The sequence below is a fragment of the Hemiscyllium ocellatum genome, chromosome 24 (assembly GCF_020745735.1).
Source record: "Hemiscyllium ocellatum isolate sHemOce1 chromosome 24, sHemOce1.pat.X.cur, whole genome shotgun sequence".
Taxonomy (NCBI): domain Eukaryota; kingdom Metazoa; phylum Chordata; class Chondrichthyes; order Orectolobiformes; family Hemiscylliidae; genus Hemiscyllium; species Hemiscyllium ocellatum.
In genome coordinates, this window is record NC_083424.1 from 4,201,543 (window position 1) to 4,216,935 (window position 15,393).

Here is a 15,393-nt window from a genome sequence, read left to right on the forward strand (position 1 = left end):
GACTCATCCGTGAGTGTTTTGTCAATTGTGTTTTTGAAAGGAGAGTGTGTTTATTTAATGTGTTGCTTTTCAGGTGAGCTGCTGAGTGACACAATGGCAGGAAGGACACTGATTGACAGCTTGAATTACAGCAGGTAATGTTTGTTAGTCTCTGTCGAACGCAGTGGGAAACTGGACACAAATTCCCCAGTGTCTTTGACAAGAGCCAGTTCTGTATCGATCATTGTTACAGACGCCACCCTGAGCTCAGCTCAATACGGATCTGTCTGCTTTCAACTGGTTCTCCTTCTCTTCGAGACCAGGCATAACTCCCTAAACGTGATCGGAAAATGATCGGGGCAGGAGTGAATATCCAGCCCCGCTTCCCATCATCATCCCCATGTTCCTTAATCTCCTTTGTATCCGAAAATCCCAAAGATTTACCATTGTGCTCACTGACTGAACATCACAGCTCTCTGAGATACACAGCAGATCAAACCATTGACACTTCAAAACAGCACTGAGAGAGTGCTGCACTGTCGGAGGGTCAGTGTTGAGGGGGTGCCGCGCTGTCGGAGGGTCAGTGCTGAGGGAGCGCTGCACTGTCGGAGGATCAGTGCTGAGGGAGTGCTGCACTGTCGGAGGGTCAGTATTGACGGAGTGCCGTATTGTCAGAGGGTCAGTGCTGAGGGAGCGCCCCACTGTCGGAGGGTCAGTGCTGAGGGAGTGCCGCACTGTTGGAAGGTCAGTGCTGAGGGAGTGCCACACTGTCGGACGGTCAGTGCTGAGAGAGTGCCACATTGTTGGAAGGTCAGTGCTGAGGGAGTACCACACTGTCAAAGGGTCAGTGCTGAGGAAGTGCTGCACTGTCAGAGGGTCAGTGCTGACGGAGTGCCGCACTGTTGGAAGGTCAGTACTGAGGGAGTGCAACACTGTCGGAGAGTCAGTGCTGAGGGAGTGCCACACTGTTGGAAGGTCAGTACTGAGGGAGTGCTGTACTGTCAGAGGGTCAGTGCTGAGGGAGTGCCACACTGTTGGAGGGTCAGTGCTGAGGGAGTGCAACACTGTCAGAGGGTCAGTGCTGAGAGTGAGCCACACTGTCGGAGGGTCAGTGCTGAGGGAGCATTGCACTGTCAAAGGGTCAATGCTGAGGAAGTGCCACACTGCAAGGAGGGTCAGGACTGATGGAGCGCCGCACTATTGGAGGGCCAGTGCTGAGGGAGTGCGGCACTGTTGGAGGGTCTGTGCTGAGGGAGTGCCGTACTGTTGGAGGGTCAGTGCTGAAGAACCTGTGGGAATTTTTACTTTCTAATGAAACAGTATATTGAGATGCTTTTTGGCTGTTTGGTGGGTGTGAAACCTCCCATGCATCAGTTTTACAGAAGGGTAGGTCATGTCGTTGTGTTGCTGCTCCCGAGAGAGTGTTTAATCCTGCCATCGCAACCCAGTGAATGACCTGCTTATATCACATTGCTGTTTGTGAGTGTTTGCTGAGGGTAAATTGGTTTGTCTATCTGCTGCATTACAATAGCGCCTACATTTCAAATGTCCTTCTCTGGCTGTAAAGTGCTTTGAGATGTCCGCTGGTTGTGAAAGGTGCTATATGAATGCATATCTTTATTTTTAGTCAGTGTCTGCATTGAAAAGCCTTGTGTTTCCCTCGTCAGCATTACTCAGTTTCGGTGTCACTGTGATGCTCTGTTTTGTGTGTAATTCTCTCATTCTCTGCTGTCTGTTTACCAGTGGCTCAGTCCTGACCTCAGCAGGGTTAGCAAGTCACGGGAGACCATCATCCCCTTCTGGGTCGTGCAGCAGTTCACCAAGCCCCTCCGGGTAAGACCTCTGCCATGTTGGACAAATCCCAGGTTTAAGTAAGATTTCTTCCTGCTATGTGAGTTTGCTGACATTTTCTCAAAAGCATTGCCCAACTCCTGACATTTAACAAGTTAGAAATTTGCCAGTGGTGTGTCTGCCAGGCATTTCAAATCTCACAGCTAAATTTTTAACACTTTGTGTTCTTGGCTGTGTGGCTGAGTTCTTCTAACTGAGCAGGTTTTTAATTGAAAAGAATCCCTCCAGTGTAGAGACAGGCCATTCGGCCCATCAAGTCCACGCAAACTCTCTGAAGAGCATCGCACCAGACTCATCCTCCCCTGTCCCTGTTACCCTGCTTCCCATGGATAACACACCTACCCCTGGACACTACGGGCAATTTCCCATGGCCAATCCACCCTAATCTGCACATCATTAGACCGTGGGAGGAAACCCATGCAGACATAGGGAGAAGATGTAAACTCCGTATAGACGATTGCCTGTGAAGGCTGGAATTTAACCCAGGTCTCTGGTGCAGTGAGGCAGCAGTGCAAACCACTGAGCCTCTGTGTCACCCTGAGCATTAGGTACCATACCCTCTCGTCAACAATTCAGGGAATGGTATATTCAAACCAGACCCAGTCACCTGATGCAGTATAGAGGGAGAGATGAACTGTCGGCAGGTCAGTGCCAAGGGAGTGCCGAGGTAGTGCTGCACTGTCGGCGGGTCAGTGCTAAGGGAGCACTGCACTGTTGGAGGGGTCAGTACTGACGGGGCTCTGCACTGACAGAGGATCAGTACTGAGGGAGTGCCGTACTGTCGGAGGGTCAGTGCCGAGGGTATGCTGCATGTCGGAGGGTCAGTGCTGAGGGAGCACTGCACTTGTTGGGGGGAGGCTCAGTACTGAGGGTGTGCCACACTGTTGGAGCGTCAGTACTGAGGGAGTGCCACACTGTCGGATGGTCAGTGCTGAGGGAGTGCTGCACTGTCGGATGGTCAGTACTGAGGGAGTGCCGCACTCAGATGGTCAATACTGAGGGAGTGCCGCACTGTCGGAGGGTCAGTACCGAGGAAGTGGCACCTTGTCAAAGGGTCAGCGCTGAGGGAGAGCGGCACTGTCAGAGGGTCAGTGCTGAGGGAGTGCTGCACTGTCAGAGGGTCAGTGCTGAGGGAGTGCCACACTGTCGGAGTGTCAGTGCTGAGGGAGTGCCGCACTGTCGGAGGGTCAGTGCTGAAGGGGTGTTGCACTGTTGGTGGTGTTGTTTTTGGGTAAGGCATTAGATTAATGCCCAGCTGCTGACTTCAGTTGAATGGAAAGAGCCCACCCAAAGTTGTGAGGAAGAGTGGGGAAGCTCTCACCAATGTCCTTGTCTATATTTGTCCCTGATCCTGATTCCCTTAATGCCCTACAGTCTGGTCATTTATTACATCAATTTTTATGGAAGCTTAAAGTCATAGAGATATACAGCACGGAAACAGACCCATCAGTCCAACTCATCCATACTGGCCAGATATCCCGAATTAATCTAGTCCCATTTGCCAGCACTTGGCCCATATCCCTCCAAACCCTTCCTATTCATGTCCCCATCCAGATGCCTTTTAAATGTTGTGATTGTACAGCCTCCACCACTTCCTCTGGCAGCTCATTCCATACATGTACCACCCTCTGTGTGAAAGAGTTGCCCCTCAGGTCCCTTTTAAATCTTTCCCCTCTCACTTTAAACCTATGCCCCTCTAGTTTTGAACTCCACCACCATGGGGATTACACCTTGTCTATTTATACAACCCATTCCCCCACACTTCCTACATGATAACAGGTCACTATACTTCAAGCGCATTCCATTGGCTGGAACACACTCTGAGGTTCTGTAAGGGGCTATGAGTATTGAGATATTTCTGCTCAGCATCTATGACTTAATTAACAATTAAGTGAATTATGAATAGCATTATATTTTGAACAGAGGACTGGATGGTTGGTATTATTGGGTTCCCTGATGATATACAGTCCTTGTGCCGTTGTAATTGGCTGACCCCAGGACTCTTGCTCTGAGTTCTTAGGTCAACTGTTCTCTGTATTGCCCATCTTCGAGAACTCTGGAGGTGGACACTGACCTAACATTGCAAGAACTCACACCATGAGCCCCCCTCCCATGGCTCTCTTACTGATGGAGTGTCATCCTGGGTTCTGACTACCCATCAGTAAGCGAAGGGGACCACTCCCACCCACATAGTGCCAGTGCAGAATTGTGAACAGGACTCCAGTCTCCACCCTCTGGCATCAGTTTGAACATATGAGTATTTGGGATAGGATCAGGAGGAGGCTATTTGGCCCCTGGAGCCTCACCCAACATTCAGTGCAGTCATGATTGATCACTACCTCATCTCCATCTTCCTACGGGGTGTCCCTCAGCTTTCTTTGTACGAACCTCCACCTTGAACACACATCAATGTGCTGATCACCCACAGCCCTTGGAGGTAGAGAATGGTGAAGTTTCACTGCTCTCTGAATGAAGACATTTCTCACCATCTCAGTCGTACACAGCCGCCCCCTTCTCCTGAGAGTGTGACCCTGGTAAAGGCTGTTGGGGGTAGCTGGGAACGTGGAGTATTTGGATCCGCTGTGATCTTATTGAGTGGCAGAGCGGGCTCCAGGGACTGAGTGGCTCCTAATGGAAGCAGGCTCTCGATCCAGGAGGAAACAATCTCACTGTGTCTGTGCTGGGAAGCTGCCAAAAAACCTTTAAGTTTCAGTGGGATCATTCTCACCGTTTTAGTTCCAGGGATATAGGCTCTGCCTATTCCGTCAGTGCAGTGATGAGTAGGAGTTCATGTAATGAGCAGTGCTGTATGATAAACCCTCCTCTTGCACCCTTTATAAACACCTCATGACATAAACTCTTCCTGTGCCTTGCAGCCGGCTGTGCCAGGAATCCGTCAGCACCTATGGAGACACTGTCCCTATCCCTGTGCCTACACAGATTCTCAATTACCAGCGAATAGAGCAGAACCTTCAGGCTCCAAAGGCCTGCAGCTCTCCAAGGTGAGTCCTCCCAGTGAGTGGCAGGAACCTGTGTAACAAATCACCTGTGCTTCAAGCCAAAGCCCACTTCCGTCTGTCAGGAGCCTGCTCTTCCAGTGAAATCTGAGCGAGTTATACAAGTGAAAGGGAATTTACCAAACCATTCTGAAAGAAGAACCTATGGATCATATATTGGTACAAAGGGGCTGTGTTCCAAGGGGTAAGGGAGACATTTTCATTCATTGCTCAGGGAACCATCATACCTGAGCTTTGTCCCTTTAGGATCTAATGGAGTGGAAACTGGGTGGGTTCTGTTGAGGAAGGGCAGTCTCCTCTTGTTGCAAGAGTTGATGTTTGAGGAGCACTTAGTATGTACAAGAGCATTGTAGGAGTTTAACTAGCTCACATCATATGGTTTATCAAAAGACCACCTTTGACCCCTGAGCTGTTGGCTGGCAAAGTTCTCTGGGTCAGAGTGGGAGATAACTACCCTCTGACCTCCAATTAGTCTCCCCAGCCGGTAGACTTTTAGTTCAGCTCAAATGGAACTGCCATATATTGCCCCTCCCAAGTTGTCCTGACATGGTGGTCATGTGATTTTGTGATCAGTCAATACCATTGCCCTTTCAGTTTCCAGATCTCTAAAATCCCACAGAGGACTGAGAAAACAGCACAGCACAGAAGGGAGTGACTCAGGCCATTGTACATTTCGCTAGCTGTTTGAGGGAACAATTCTGTTCGTGCCAGTCCCCTGCCCTCTCCCCATAGTCCTGGAAATGGTTCCACTGCGAGCTCGTATCCAGTTCCCTGCTGCCAGCTCTTTGTGAGTCACCATATTTTCAAGCAGAGTGTTCCAGATCACAACAGCCCCCGACACAGAAATATTCCCTGTGTCTCCCTCTGGCTTTAGAACAAAGAACAGTACAGCACAGCAACAGACCCTCCTGCCCAGCATGTCTGCACTGACCATGGTGCCATTCTAAACTAATCCCATCTACCTGCCCATGGTCTATATCCCTCACACCTCACATCATATGTCTCATTTCCCAGCCTGAGCACCTTCTGCCATGTTCTTGTCCCAACCCCCACACACTGGGCCTTGTTATCACATGGGCTGCTACCACACACGATCTATTGTTAGCCACTAACAGTCCCCATTGACAGCTATTCATTCTCCCAGACTGACCTTTATCGTTGACCAACTGGTTGTCTCTCTCTCTCCCTGGCCTCGATCTCCACTGATTATTGACACCAGCAACACATCCCCAACGTCTTCAAGAGATATACTAACCTTCTCCTGGGTACAATCAGTTCAGAAGAAAGGTCAGTAGATCTTTCACTCCGCTTTCTCTCTGCTGAGTTTTTCCAGCACTTCTGTTTTTGTCTGATTTCCAGTGTCCACAGTTCTTTGGTGTTGTTTGTCTGTATCCCTGTACTCCCTGTCTGATCATGTGTCTGTCTAAATCCCTCTTAAACATTGCTATCATCTCTGCTTCTGACACCTGCCCCTGGTAGTGCTTTCCAGACACTCACCACCCTCTGTGTAAAATGCTTGCCTCACACATCTCCTTTAAGTGCTTCTTCCCCCCCCCCCTCACCTTAAACCTATGTCCCTGGGTAAAAGGCTCCCAACTATCCACCCTATCCATGCCTCTCATAATGTCATCTCCTCAACCTCCCATGCTCTGGTGAAAACAAATTCTAGATTAGAGTAGTGCTGGAAAAGCACAGCAGTTCAGGCAGTATCTGAGGAGCAGGAAAATCGACATTTTGGGCAAAAGAAGGGCTTTTGCCCAAAACGTCGATTTTCCTGCTCCTCGGATATTGCCTGACCTGCTGTGCTTTTTCAGCACCACTCTAATCTAGAATCTGGTTTCCAGCATCTGCAGTCCTTGTTTTTACCTCTAATGAAAACAATCCAAGTTTATCCAATCTCTCCTTACAGCTAATACAATCCAATCCAGACAGCATCCTGGTCAACCTCATCTGCTCCATCTCCACCTCCTCTTATGGTGTGGCACCAGAATTGCACACAATACTTTAGGTGTAGCCGAAGTAAATTTTTATATAGCTACAACACGACTTGCCAATTTTTATCTTTAATGCCCCGACCAATTAAGGCAACCTTCTCTATCACCTTATCCCCTTGTTTGAATGGGGGTATGATGGGCAGAGTGGCCGTGTCTGCGCTGCAATCGTTTGAACATTTGACTATTTGGGATAGTAAAAAGTGAGGTCTGCAGATGCTGGAGATCAGAGCTGAAAATGTGTTGCTGGTTAAAGCGCAGCAGGTTAGGCAGCATCCAAGGAACAGGAAATTCGACGTTTCGGGCCAGAGCCCTTCATCAGGAATTCCTGATGAAGGGCTCTGGCCCGAAACGTCGAATTTCCTGTTCCTTGGATGCTGCCTACCCTGCTGTGCTTTAACCAGCAACACATTTTCAGCTATTTGGGATAGTATCAGGAGAAGGCTATTTGGCCCCTGGATCCTAACCCAACATTCAATGCGGTCATTCCAAGATCCTGTTTGTATCAATGTTCTGAAGGGGCCTGCCTTTTCCTCTGCATTTGGTCGTCCAAAGTGTATCACATCACACTTAGAATCTTAGAATCATACCGTGCAGAGGAGGCCTTTCAGCCCATCCTGTCTGCACTGACACATGAGAAACACCTGACTTTCAACCTAATCCCATTGACCAGCACATGGCCCATAGCCCTGAATGTTATCACGTGCCAAGCGCTCATCCAGGAATGTTTTAACGATGTGAGGCAACTCGCCTCTACCACCCTCCAGGCAGTGTATTCCAAACCGTCACCATCCTCTGGTTAAATCCCTAAACCTCCTGCCCCTCACCTTGACCCCATGTCCCTCGTGATTGACCCTTCAACTCGGGGGAACAGCTGCTCTTTACCCACCCTGCCTATGCCCCTCACAATCTTGTACACCTCAATCAGATGGCCTTTCGGTCTTATGTGCTCCAATGAACAGAACCCAAGCCTACCCAACCTTTTCTCATCACTTATATATTCCATCCCCAGTAGCATCCTGCTGAGTCTGCAGTTATTTAACAGAGACCACACTTGCTATAGTGCCACTTGTTCCAGACCATATTTAAAGCTCACTCATGGGATGTGGCTGTCACTACTGGGCCAATATTTGACGCCTATCCTTTGAACTGAGTGATTTGCTAAACCCATTGCAGGGGGCAGATAGGAATCACCCACATTACTGTGGGTTTGGAGTCACACACAGACTAGGTAAGGATGGCTGATGTCCTTCCCGAAATGTCTGGCAGAATTTTTCATGAATTCTTCACCGAGAAGGTTGTGAATCTGTGGAATTCCCTGCCCAGTGAAGTGGTTGAGGCTTCCTCACTGAATAGTTTTAAAGCTAAGATCAGTCATTTTTTGAAAAGTAAAGGAATGAAGGGTTACGTGGGAGGGTGGGTAAGTGGAGCTGAGGCCACAAGAGGATCAGCCATGATCTGACTGAATGGCAGAACAGGCTCGATGGGCCGGGCAGCCTACTCCTGCTCCTAATTCTGATGTTCTAATTTAGTCCATTGGTGAAGTTTTGGGATGAAGATGAGAATTATGCAGAAAGCTTTTAATAATCTGAGATGCACCGCCACTGGAAACAGATAAAATAGTAACTTTCACAAAGAATGGGATGAACAGTTGAAGAGGAGAGAAGGGCAGGATTCTGCAAGGGACTAATTGGATAACTCTTTTAAAGCTGGGCAGAATGGGGGTATGATGGGCAGAGTGGCCGCTTCTGCACTGAATAGCTCCATCAATTCCTCATGTTGCCAATGAAAGATCTAGGTGGTGAACAGGGAACCCAACCACACTGTCTTCATTTTATTCCCTGACATTCCAAGTCGATGGAATCACTGTTTAGATTAGATTAGATTACTTACAGTGTGGAAACAGGCCCTTCGGCCCAATAAGTCCACACCGACCCGCCGAAGCGCAACCCACCCAGACACCTACATTTACCCCTTACCTAACACTATGGGCAATTTTAGCATGGCCAATTCACCTGACCCGCACATCTTTGGACTCTGGGAGGAAACCGGAGCACCCGGAGGAAACCCACGCAGACACGTGGGAGAACGTGCAAACTCCACACAGTCAGTCGGCTGAGTCGGGAATTGAACCCGGGTCTCAGGCGCTGTGAGGCAGCAGTGCTAACCACTGTGCCACCGTGCCGCCCACATTGAGAGTGATACTTCAGGATTCAAAGTCTAAAGGAAGGCAAAGTTTCTTCAGTTCCTTGTCTGACTCAGAGTTACATTTGTTTATCCCCTCAGGTCTGGAAGGGTTCGAAGGCCAAGCAATCCCAGTCCCTTGGGTTTCAGCAGAACAGGGGCATCCCCTCCACGTCCTGGAGAACAGCCGTCAACACCATTTCGAAGATCGTCTTCCGGGAACGTGAAACCTTTCTTGCCGTCACCACAAGGTAGGCCATGGTTAGAATCTGGAGCCTTGACATGGACAATCAGTGGGTTCAAAATGCTCAGGGGATAATAGGAACATAGGAACAGGAGTAGGCCATTCAGCCCATCGAGCCTGGTTCACCACTCAATGAGATCTTGGCTGATCTGTGGCTTAATTCCTGCCTTTGGCCCATATTCCTTATTATTACCCCGTTTGCTTAACAAAGATATACCCATCTCAGATTTAAAATTAACAACCGGCCCAGCATCCACTGCAGTTTGTGGAAGAGAGTTCCAAACCTCTCCCAGCCTTTGTGTTGTGAAGTGCTCCCTAACATCTCTCCTGAACGCTCTGGCCCTCATTCTCAGGCTGTGCCCCTAGTTGGAGAATCCCCAACCAATGGAAACAGTTTCTCTTTATCTGTCCATGTTTTTTCTGTTAATATTTTGAAGGTTTCGATCAGATCACCCCTTAGAGAAAACATGCCTAATATGTGTAATTTCCTTTCATAATGTAACTCGTGAGGTCCCAGTATCATTCCTGTAAACCTACAGTGTACTCCCTCCAAGGCCAGTCTCTCCTTCCTAACGGGTGGGGCCCAGATCTGCTCACAGTGCTCCAAGTGAGATCTAACCAGGATTCTGTATAACTGCAGCGTAACCCCTGCATCCTTGTACTCCAATCCTCTCTAAATAAAGGCCAGCACTCCAATCACTTTTCTGAGTGTCTCCAACAATGTTCGGGTCAGTGTTCCAACAGGTTCAGTAAACATGGGCTGGATTTTACCACCTGGCAAGGAGTTGAGGGTGGGAGGGAGCATGGAGGAACCAGTGATGGGAAGGTGTGGGGGGAAGACTCCTTGCACCTGGAGGCAAACTGAGTGACCTCAATGTTCGTTGGATCAGCAGCAAGCTATGGGGCTGTGGTCTGAGTCACCTGGGGAAGCTACTCAGTAAACCCTGATGACTCCCATCAAACCCATTGTGGAGGGTATCTCCTTACCATGGCACTCTGTCACCCACGGTAGCAATGGCATGGCTTGCCCTTGGTCACTCTATGCCTACCCCCTCACCAAAATTGGCCCCCGGCCCACAACAACCCATTGTCCCCTCTCAGGACAAGTCGTTCTTCCACGTGCAATCACAGCATTGTGCACTGCTCCTGATAGTGTCCTCTGTGGGGTAGGGGAGTAGACCACTGTCAGTATTATCACACCCACCCACCCACCCCCACGCTGTCTCCCAACCTCCAAATCACAGCGAGAGGCTGTGTAGAGGAGAGGTCCTGAGAGTCACCGATCGCTCAAATGCATTCTCCACCTCAAACCTTCAAGTCATTCTCCAAACCTTCTCATGGGAATCTCCACCCCCCCCTCCCCCTCCCCCCACCCCCAACTGCTCCTCAACAACCCCTCCCACCAAGTTAAAGACTCACCCTGCTCTTCTAGAATTCAAGCTTAGGGCTAGGGTTCTAGAAATTCACGCTGCAAAAGTATCATAATGTGAGGGGGTTAATCTACATTTCATTCTGCACTATACAACCAGTGCTACTGTTCTTAAACATTCACTGATGGGACTTCACAATGAAACATTAAGGATTGTGATGGCGCATGAACTAAAGTGTTTATTACTGTTTTCCTCGCGCCACTGAGTAATTATTCTCAGAATTCACAGCCCTGGTCATGTTTTCTTTTTTCTATGTTCAAGTTGGCACAATCCCTGAGCAACTGGATCAGTTTGCTAACGCCACTCCTATTGGATCAGAGACACGGGTTAGACACACCTCACCAGGTGAGCAAGTCCCTCAGCTGTCAATCTCATTGGCAGAGGATTTCATAGACTATTTTCAGGATAATTTCCAAGATTCTAAGTTTCTCTTTTAGAGCCAGGCAGATAGGTGGCCACACTGATTGGTATTGTGCATCAAGAAAGGGTTAATGAATGACCTAATAATGAAAGCATCCAAAGGAAGTAACACAATTAAATTTTAGGTTCAGCTTGACGGAGGTAACAGTGAATCTAAGACTAGTATTTTAAACTTAAATGCAGGCAATGATGAGGGCATGGAAGCAATGTTGGCTGAAGTCAGCTGGAAACTTCAGTTGAAGAATTGGACAGGAGAGAAACTATGGCAGGGATATTTCAGAATAGGTAGGACAGATACATTCCACTGAGAAAATAAACTTCTAAGACGAGGACCCACTGGTATCAAAATTAAAGGAAAAAAATATAATTGCGCAAAAATAGGTGGCAGGTTGGAAGATTAAACAGAATATAAAGAATGTCTTAAAAATTAATATGGAGGAAAAATTAGAGAACAAGAGAAATCAAGCTAGAAATAGAAAAATAAATAGTAAGAGCTTCTATAACTATTGTGGAAATAAGCTAATAAATTGAGCATAGCTCCGATAGGAAGTGATTTAGGGAATTAGTAATGGGTTATAAAGATAATGGCAAAGGAATTGAACAAATATTTTCATGATAGGGATATAAGTAGCATCCCAGAAGTAGCTACATATCAAGAAGTGCAAGTGATGGAAGAAGACAAGAAAGCTACGCTCTCCCAGGGGAAAGATACAAAGCAAACCTTCGGAGCTGTGGGCTGATGAGGTCCAGGTCCAAGTGGACAATACCCAAAGATTTTGAAAGAAGCAGTTTGTGAGATGGTTGATGTATTGGTTTTAATTTTGCGAAGTCCCCTAGTTTCAGGGAAGGTTCCCGTGGATTGTAAAATCGTGAATGTAACTCCTTTACTTAGAGGGGAGAGAGAAATCAGGAAACTACAGACTAACTAACATCTGTCATAAGGAACATGATCAAAGCTATTCATAAAGACATTATGACAGGGCACTTTAACAAATTCCAGTAAACAGGCAGAGTCGACATGGTTTTGTGAAAGGGAAATCTATGTATTAGAGATTTTCAAAGAATTTGCAAATGAACTGTGGCCAAAGGGGAGCCAATGGGTGTACGTATTTACATTTCCGTGAAGTATTTGTTAAGGTGACACATCAAAGGTTACTGCAGAAAATAAAAACTCACATGTGAAGGATAACATGATGGCATGGAGAGAAGATTGGCTAGCTAACAGCAAACAGAGTTGGTGTAAAAGGGTCAGTGTTTGCTTGGCAAAGTCAGTGCTGGACCATTCCATTCTCTATAAATGACTTGAATGGACAGACTGCGTGTCAGGTCACTAAATCTGCTGATGACCAAATGATAGGTAGGAAAGGGACTAAAGGGATAGAGGTAGGTTAGTGAGTGGGCAATGATTAGGCAAATAGAGGGAAATGCGAATTCGCTGTTTGGCAGGATGAATAAAGAAAAATATATTATCTGGATGGTGAGGGATTGCAAAGCTCTGAAATGTGGAAGGAACTGATTGTCTTAATGAATAATTACAAAAGGTTAGAATGCAGATACCGCAAGTAATTGGAAAATTAATAGAATGTTATTGGTTACTGCGAGTGGAATCGAGTACAAACATAGGCACATTATAGGCTGGGGCCATTTTCCCTGGAGTGCAGGAGGTTGAGGGGTGACATAATGGACGTTTATAAAATCACAAAGGGCATAGCTAAGGTGAATAGGAAAAGTCTTTTCTCTATGTAGGGGAGTTCAAAACTAAAGAGCATAGGTTTAGGGTGAGACGAGAAAAATTTAAAAGGGACCTGAGGGGCAGCTTTTTCACGCAGAGGTTGGTGCATGTGTGGGAATGAGCTTCCAGAGGAAGTGGTGGAGGCTGGAACAATTGCAACATTTAAAAGGCATCTGGATAGGCATATGAATAGGAAGGGTTTGGAGGTATATGGGCCAGGTGCTGGCAAATGGGACCAGATTGGGCTGGGATATCTGGTCAGCATGGACGAGTTGGACCAAAGGGTCTGTTTCTGTCTTGTACAGATCTCTGGCTCTATAACAGCACCTTTTGTGGCCCTACACTCAATGAACTGCGACAGCTCACCAGCACCTTCTCAAGGGGCAATTAGGGATGGGCTATAAAAACTGGCCCAGCCATCAACACCCACATCCCCTGAACGAATAAAAAGAAGGTGGCCCAAAAGTCTGCTCCTGCCAGAGATATCACCATTTTACTGTGTCACCGCCATACTGTTGCTATGAGGCTGTGTTAAACGTAGGCCGTTTTGAGCTAATGGATTGATTTCCCCTGTTACCAACAGGCCTTTTCCTGACAGAGCCACACCAGCAGCGCGGATTGAGACCCAGATTACACAGCGCTCCAAATCTCTCGGACACACACCAGTGTCAGCAGAAGATGAGGAAACAGTACTCTGAGCCGATGGTGACCTATATGCCACACAACCAGCTCCTGCAGCCTTGCAGACAGATGAGATCCTCTCCCAAACTCTCGGAACTAATTCAGCGGAGTCCACTCCCAACCATCGTGGGTTCCCCGACAAAGGTAACGCCCAATTGGAAAACTCTGTTTCACTGTAAATTAGGTCACCTCTGTCTAAAACATTTCTGCATCTCCGCCCATAGTGGCTGCCAGAACTGTGGAGTATTCTCCAGCAGTTTCTGTTATTATTTCAGATTACCAACACTATACTGTTTAGCTTTCCTTCTTAATATTCAACATGTCGAGGTGCTGGTGTTGGACTGGGGTGGACAAAGTCAGAAGTCACAATGCACCAGGTTATAGTGCGACAGGTCTATTTGAAATCACACAAGTTTTTAGAAAGTTGGCCTATAACCTGGTGTCATGTGACTTCTGAAATAATATTCAAGGCTGGAGAGAGTGACTGGGTAGATTGGTCAGCACAGACTCAATGGGCTGAAGGACCTCTTCTCTGCTGAATGATTTCTATACAAATTGTGCCATTAATTTTGCTAAAATATTGATTTAAAAAGGAAGCCTTGCATTTCGTTTGTGCTTTTCACAATCTCAAAGACATCCCACTGCACTGTGCAGCCAATGCAGTACCTGTGCTGTCACTGTTGTAATGTAGCAAACCTGGCAGTCAGCAATGCACAGCAAGGTCCCACAATCAGCAGTGGGGTAACAATCAGATACCCTGCTTTTCCTAATGTTGGTTCTATCCTTCTTTAATTTCCTGGATGCCCCCAAACTGTCGAATCAAAATCATTTATCAGTTTTGACACAGGCCTAGCCTGATCGTCATTGTTTCACAGAATTCAACTGTATGATAAGAAGGGGAAGGTGAACTGAATTTTCTGCTCCTCTGTTCATAAGCAGAGTTTTCATTTCAAAAAGAATTCTTTTTTCTTTTCCCTTTTATTCTCCTCTGAGCCCTCTGTTGGTGCAATCCAATTTTAAAATGATCCTCGGCAAACCCTTTAGAGTTAAAACAGAAAAATGGTTTATTCACAGATTCGAACCTGGGGGATGGTTATTGTAGCACATACTCACAAACAGGCTTTCAAGGAAGAAACAAAAAAAGGGGAAAAGGGAAGAAGTTAAATTCCAGAAAACATAAAAATTATTTCACACGATTTTTGGTTGAGTCCAGAAAATCACTGTTCAGAGTTGGTTCCTATTCCTTAGGAGCTCATGTTGAGGTGGACTCCCTTTAGCTGAATTTACAGAATTCCTTTTCCAAGTTGGCATTGTGTCTAGCACTGCTGCCTTATAGCGCCAGGGACCTAGGTTTGATTCCATCTCCTGGGGTGGGGTAGTCCAGAACTAGAGGGCACAGGTTTAGGGTGAGAGGGGAAAGATTTGAAAGGGACTTGAGGGACAGCTTTTTCACACAGAGGGTAGTGCATTCATGGACTGAGCTGCCAGAGGAAGTGGTGGAGGCTGGTACAATTACAGCATTTAAAAGGCACCTAGATGGGTATATGAATAGGAAGGGTTTACAGGGATATGGGCCGGATGCTGGCAAATGGGACTAGATTAGGTTAGGATATCTGGTTGGCATGGATGAGTTGGATCGAAGGGTCTGTTTCCATGCTGTACATCTCTGTGACTCTATGACTGTCTGTGTGGAGTTTGCACACTCTCCCTGTGTCTGCGTGAGTTTCCTCTGTGTGCTCCGATTTCCTCCCATACTCCAAAGATGTCCAGGTTAGGGTAAATTGGCCATGCTAAATCACCATAGTGTTAGGTGGTTTTGACATGGTAAAGGTGGGAATAGGGTGAGGGTCTAGGTGGGATGCTC

The 15,393-nt window shown here is 47.2% G+C and overlaps 1 protein-coding gene across 6 annotated transcripts in view; it reads left to right on the forward strand.

Moving 5' to 3' along the window:
• The window catches only part of ulk1b (unc-51 like autophagy activating kinase 1), a 101,567-nt gene that overhangs the window by 47,505 nt on the left and 38,669 nt on the right, over positions 1–15,393 (forward strand). For 3 of the 6 annotated variants that reach the window (XM_060843373.1, XM_060843372.1, XM_060843371.1), the window contains exons 14-19: positions 74–134; positions 1,723–1,812; positions 4,707–4,832; positions 9,125–9,273; positions 10,958–11,041; positions 13,432–13,673. In XM_060843373.1, coding sequence (XP_060699356.1) covers positions 74–134; positions 1,723–1,812; positions 4,707–4,832; positions 9,125–9,273; positions 10,958–11,041; positions 13,432–13,673 — 752 coding nt within the window. The remainder of the gene's footprint in view (positions 1–73; positions 135–1,722; positions 1,813–4,706; positions 4,833–9,124; positions 9,274–10,957; positions 11,042–13,431; positions 13,674–15,393) is intronic. The other 3 variants (XM_060843374.1, XM_060843375.1, XM_060843376.1) reach the window with 3 other exon arrangements.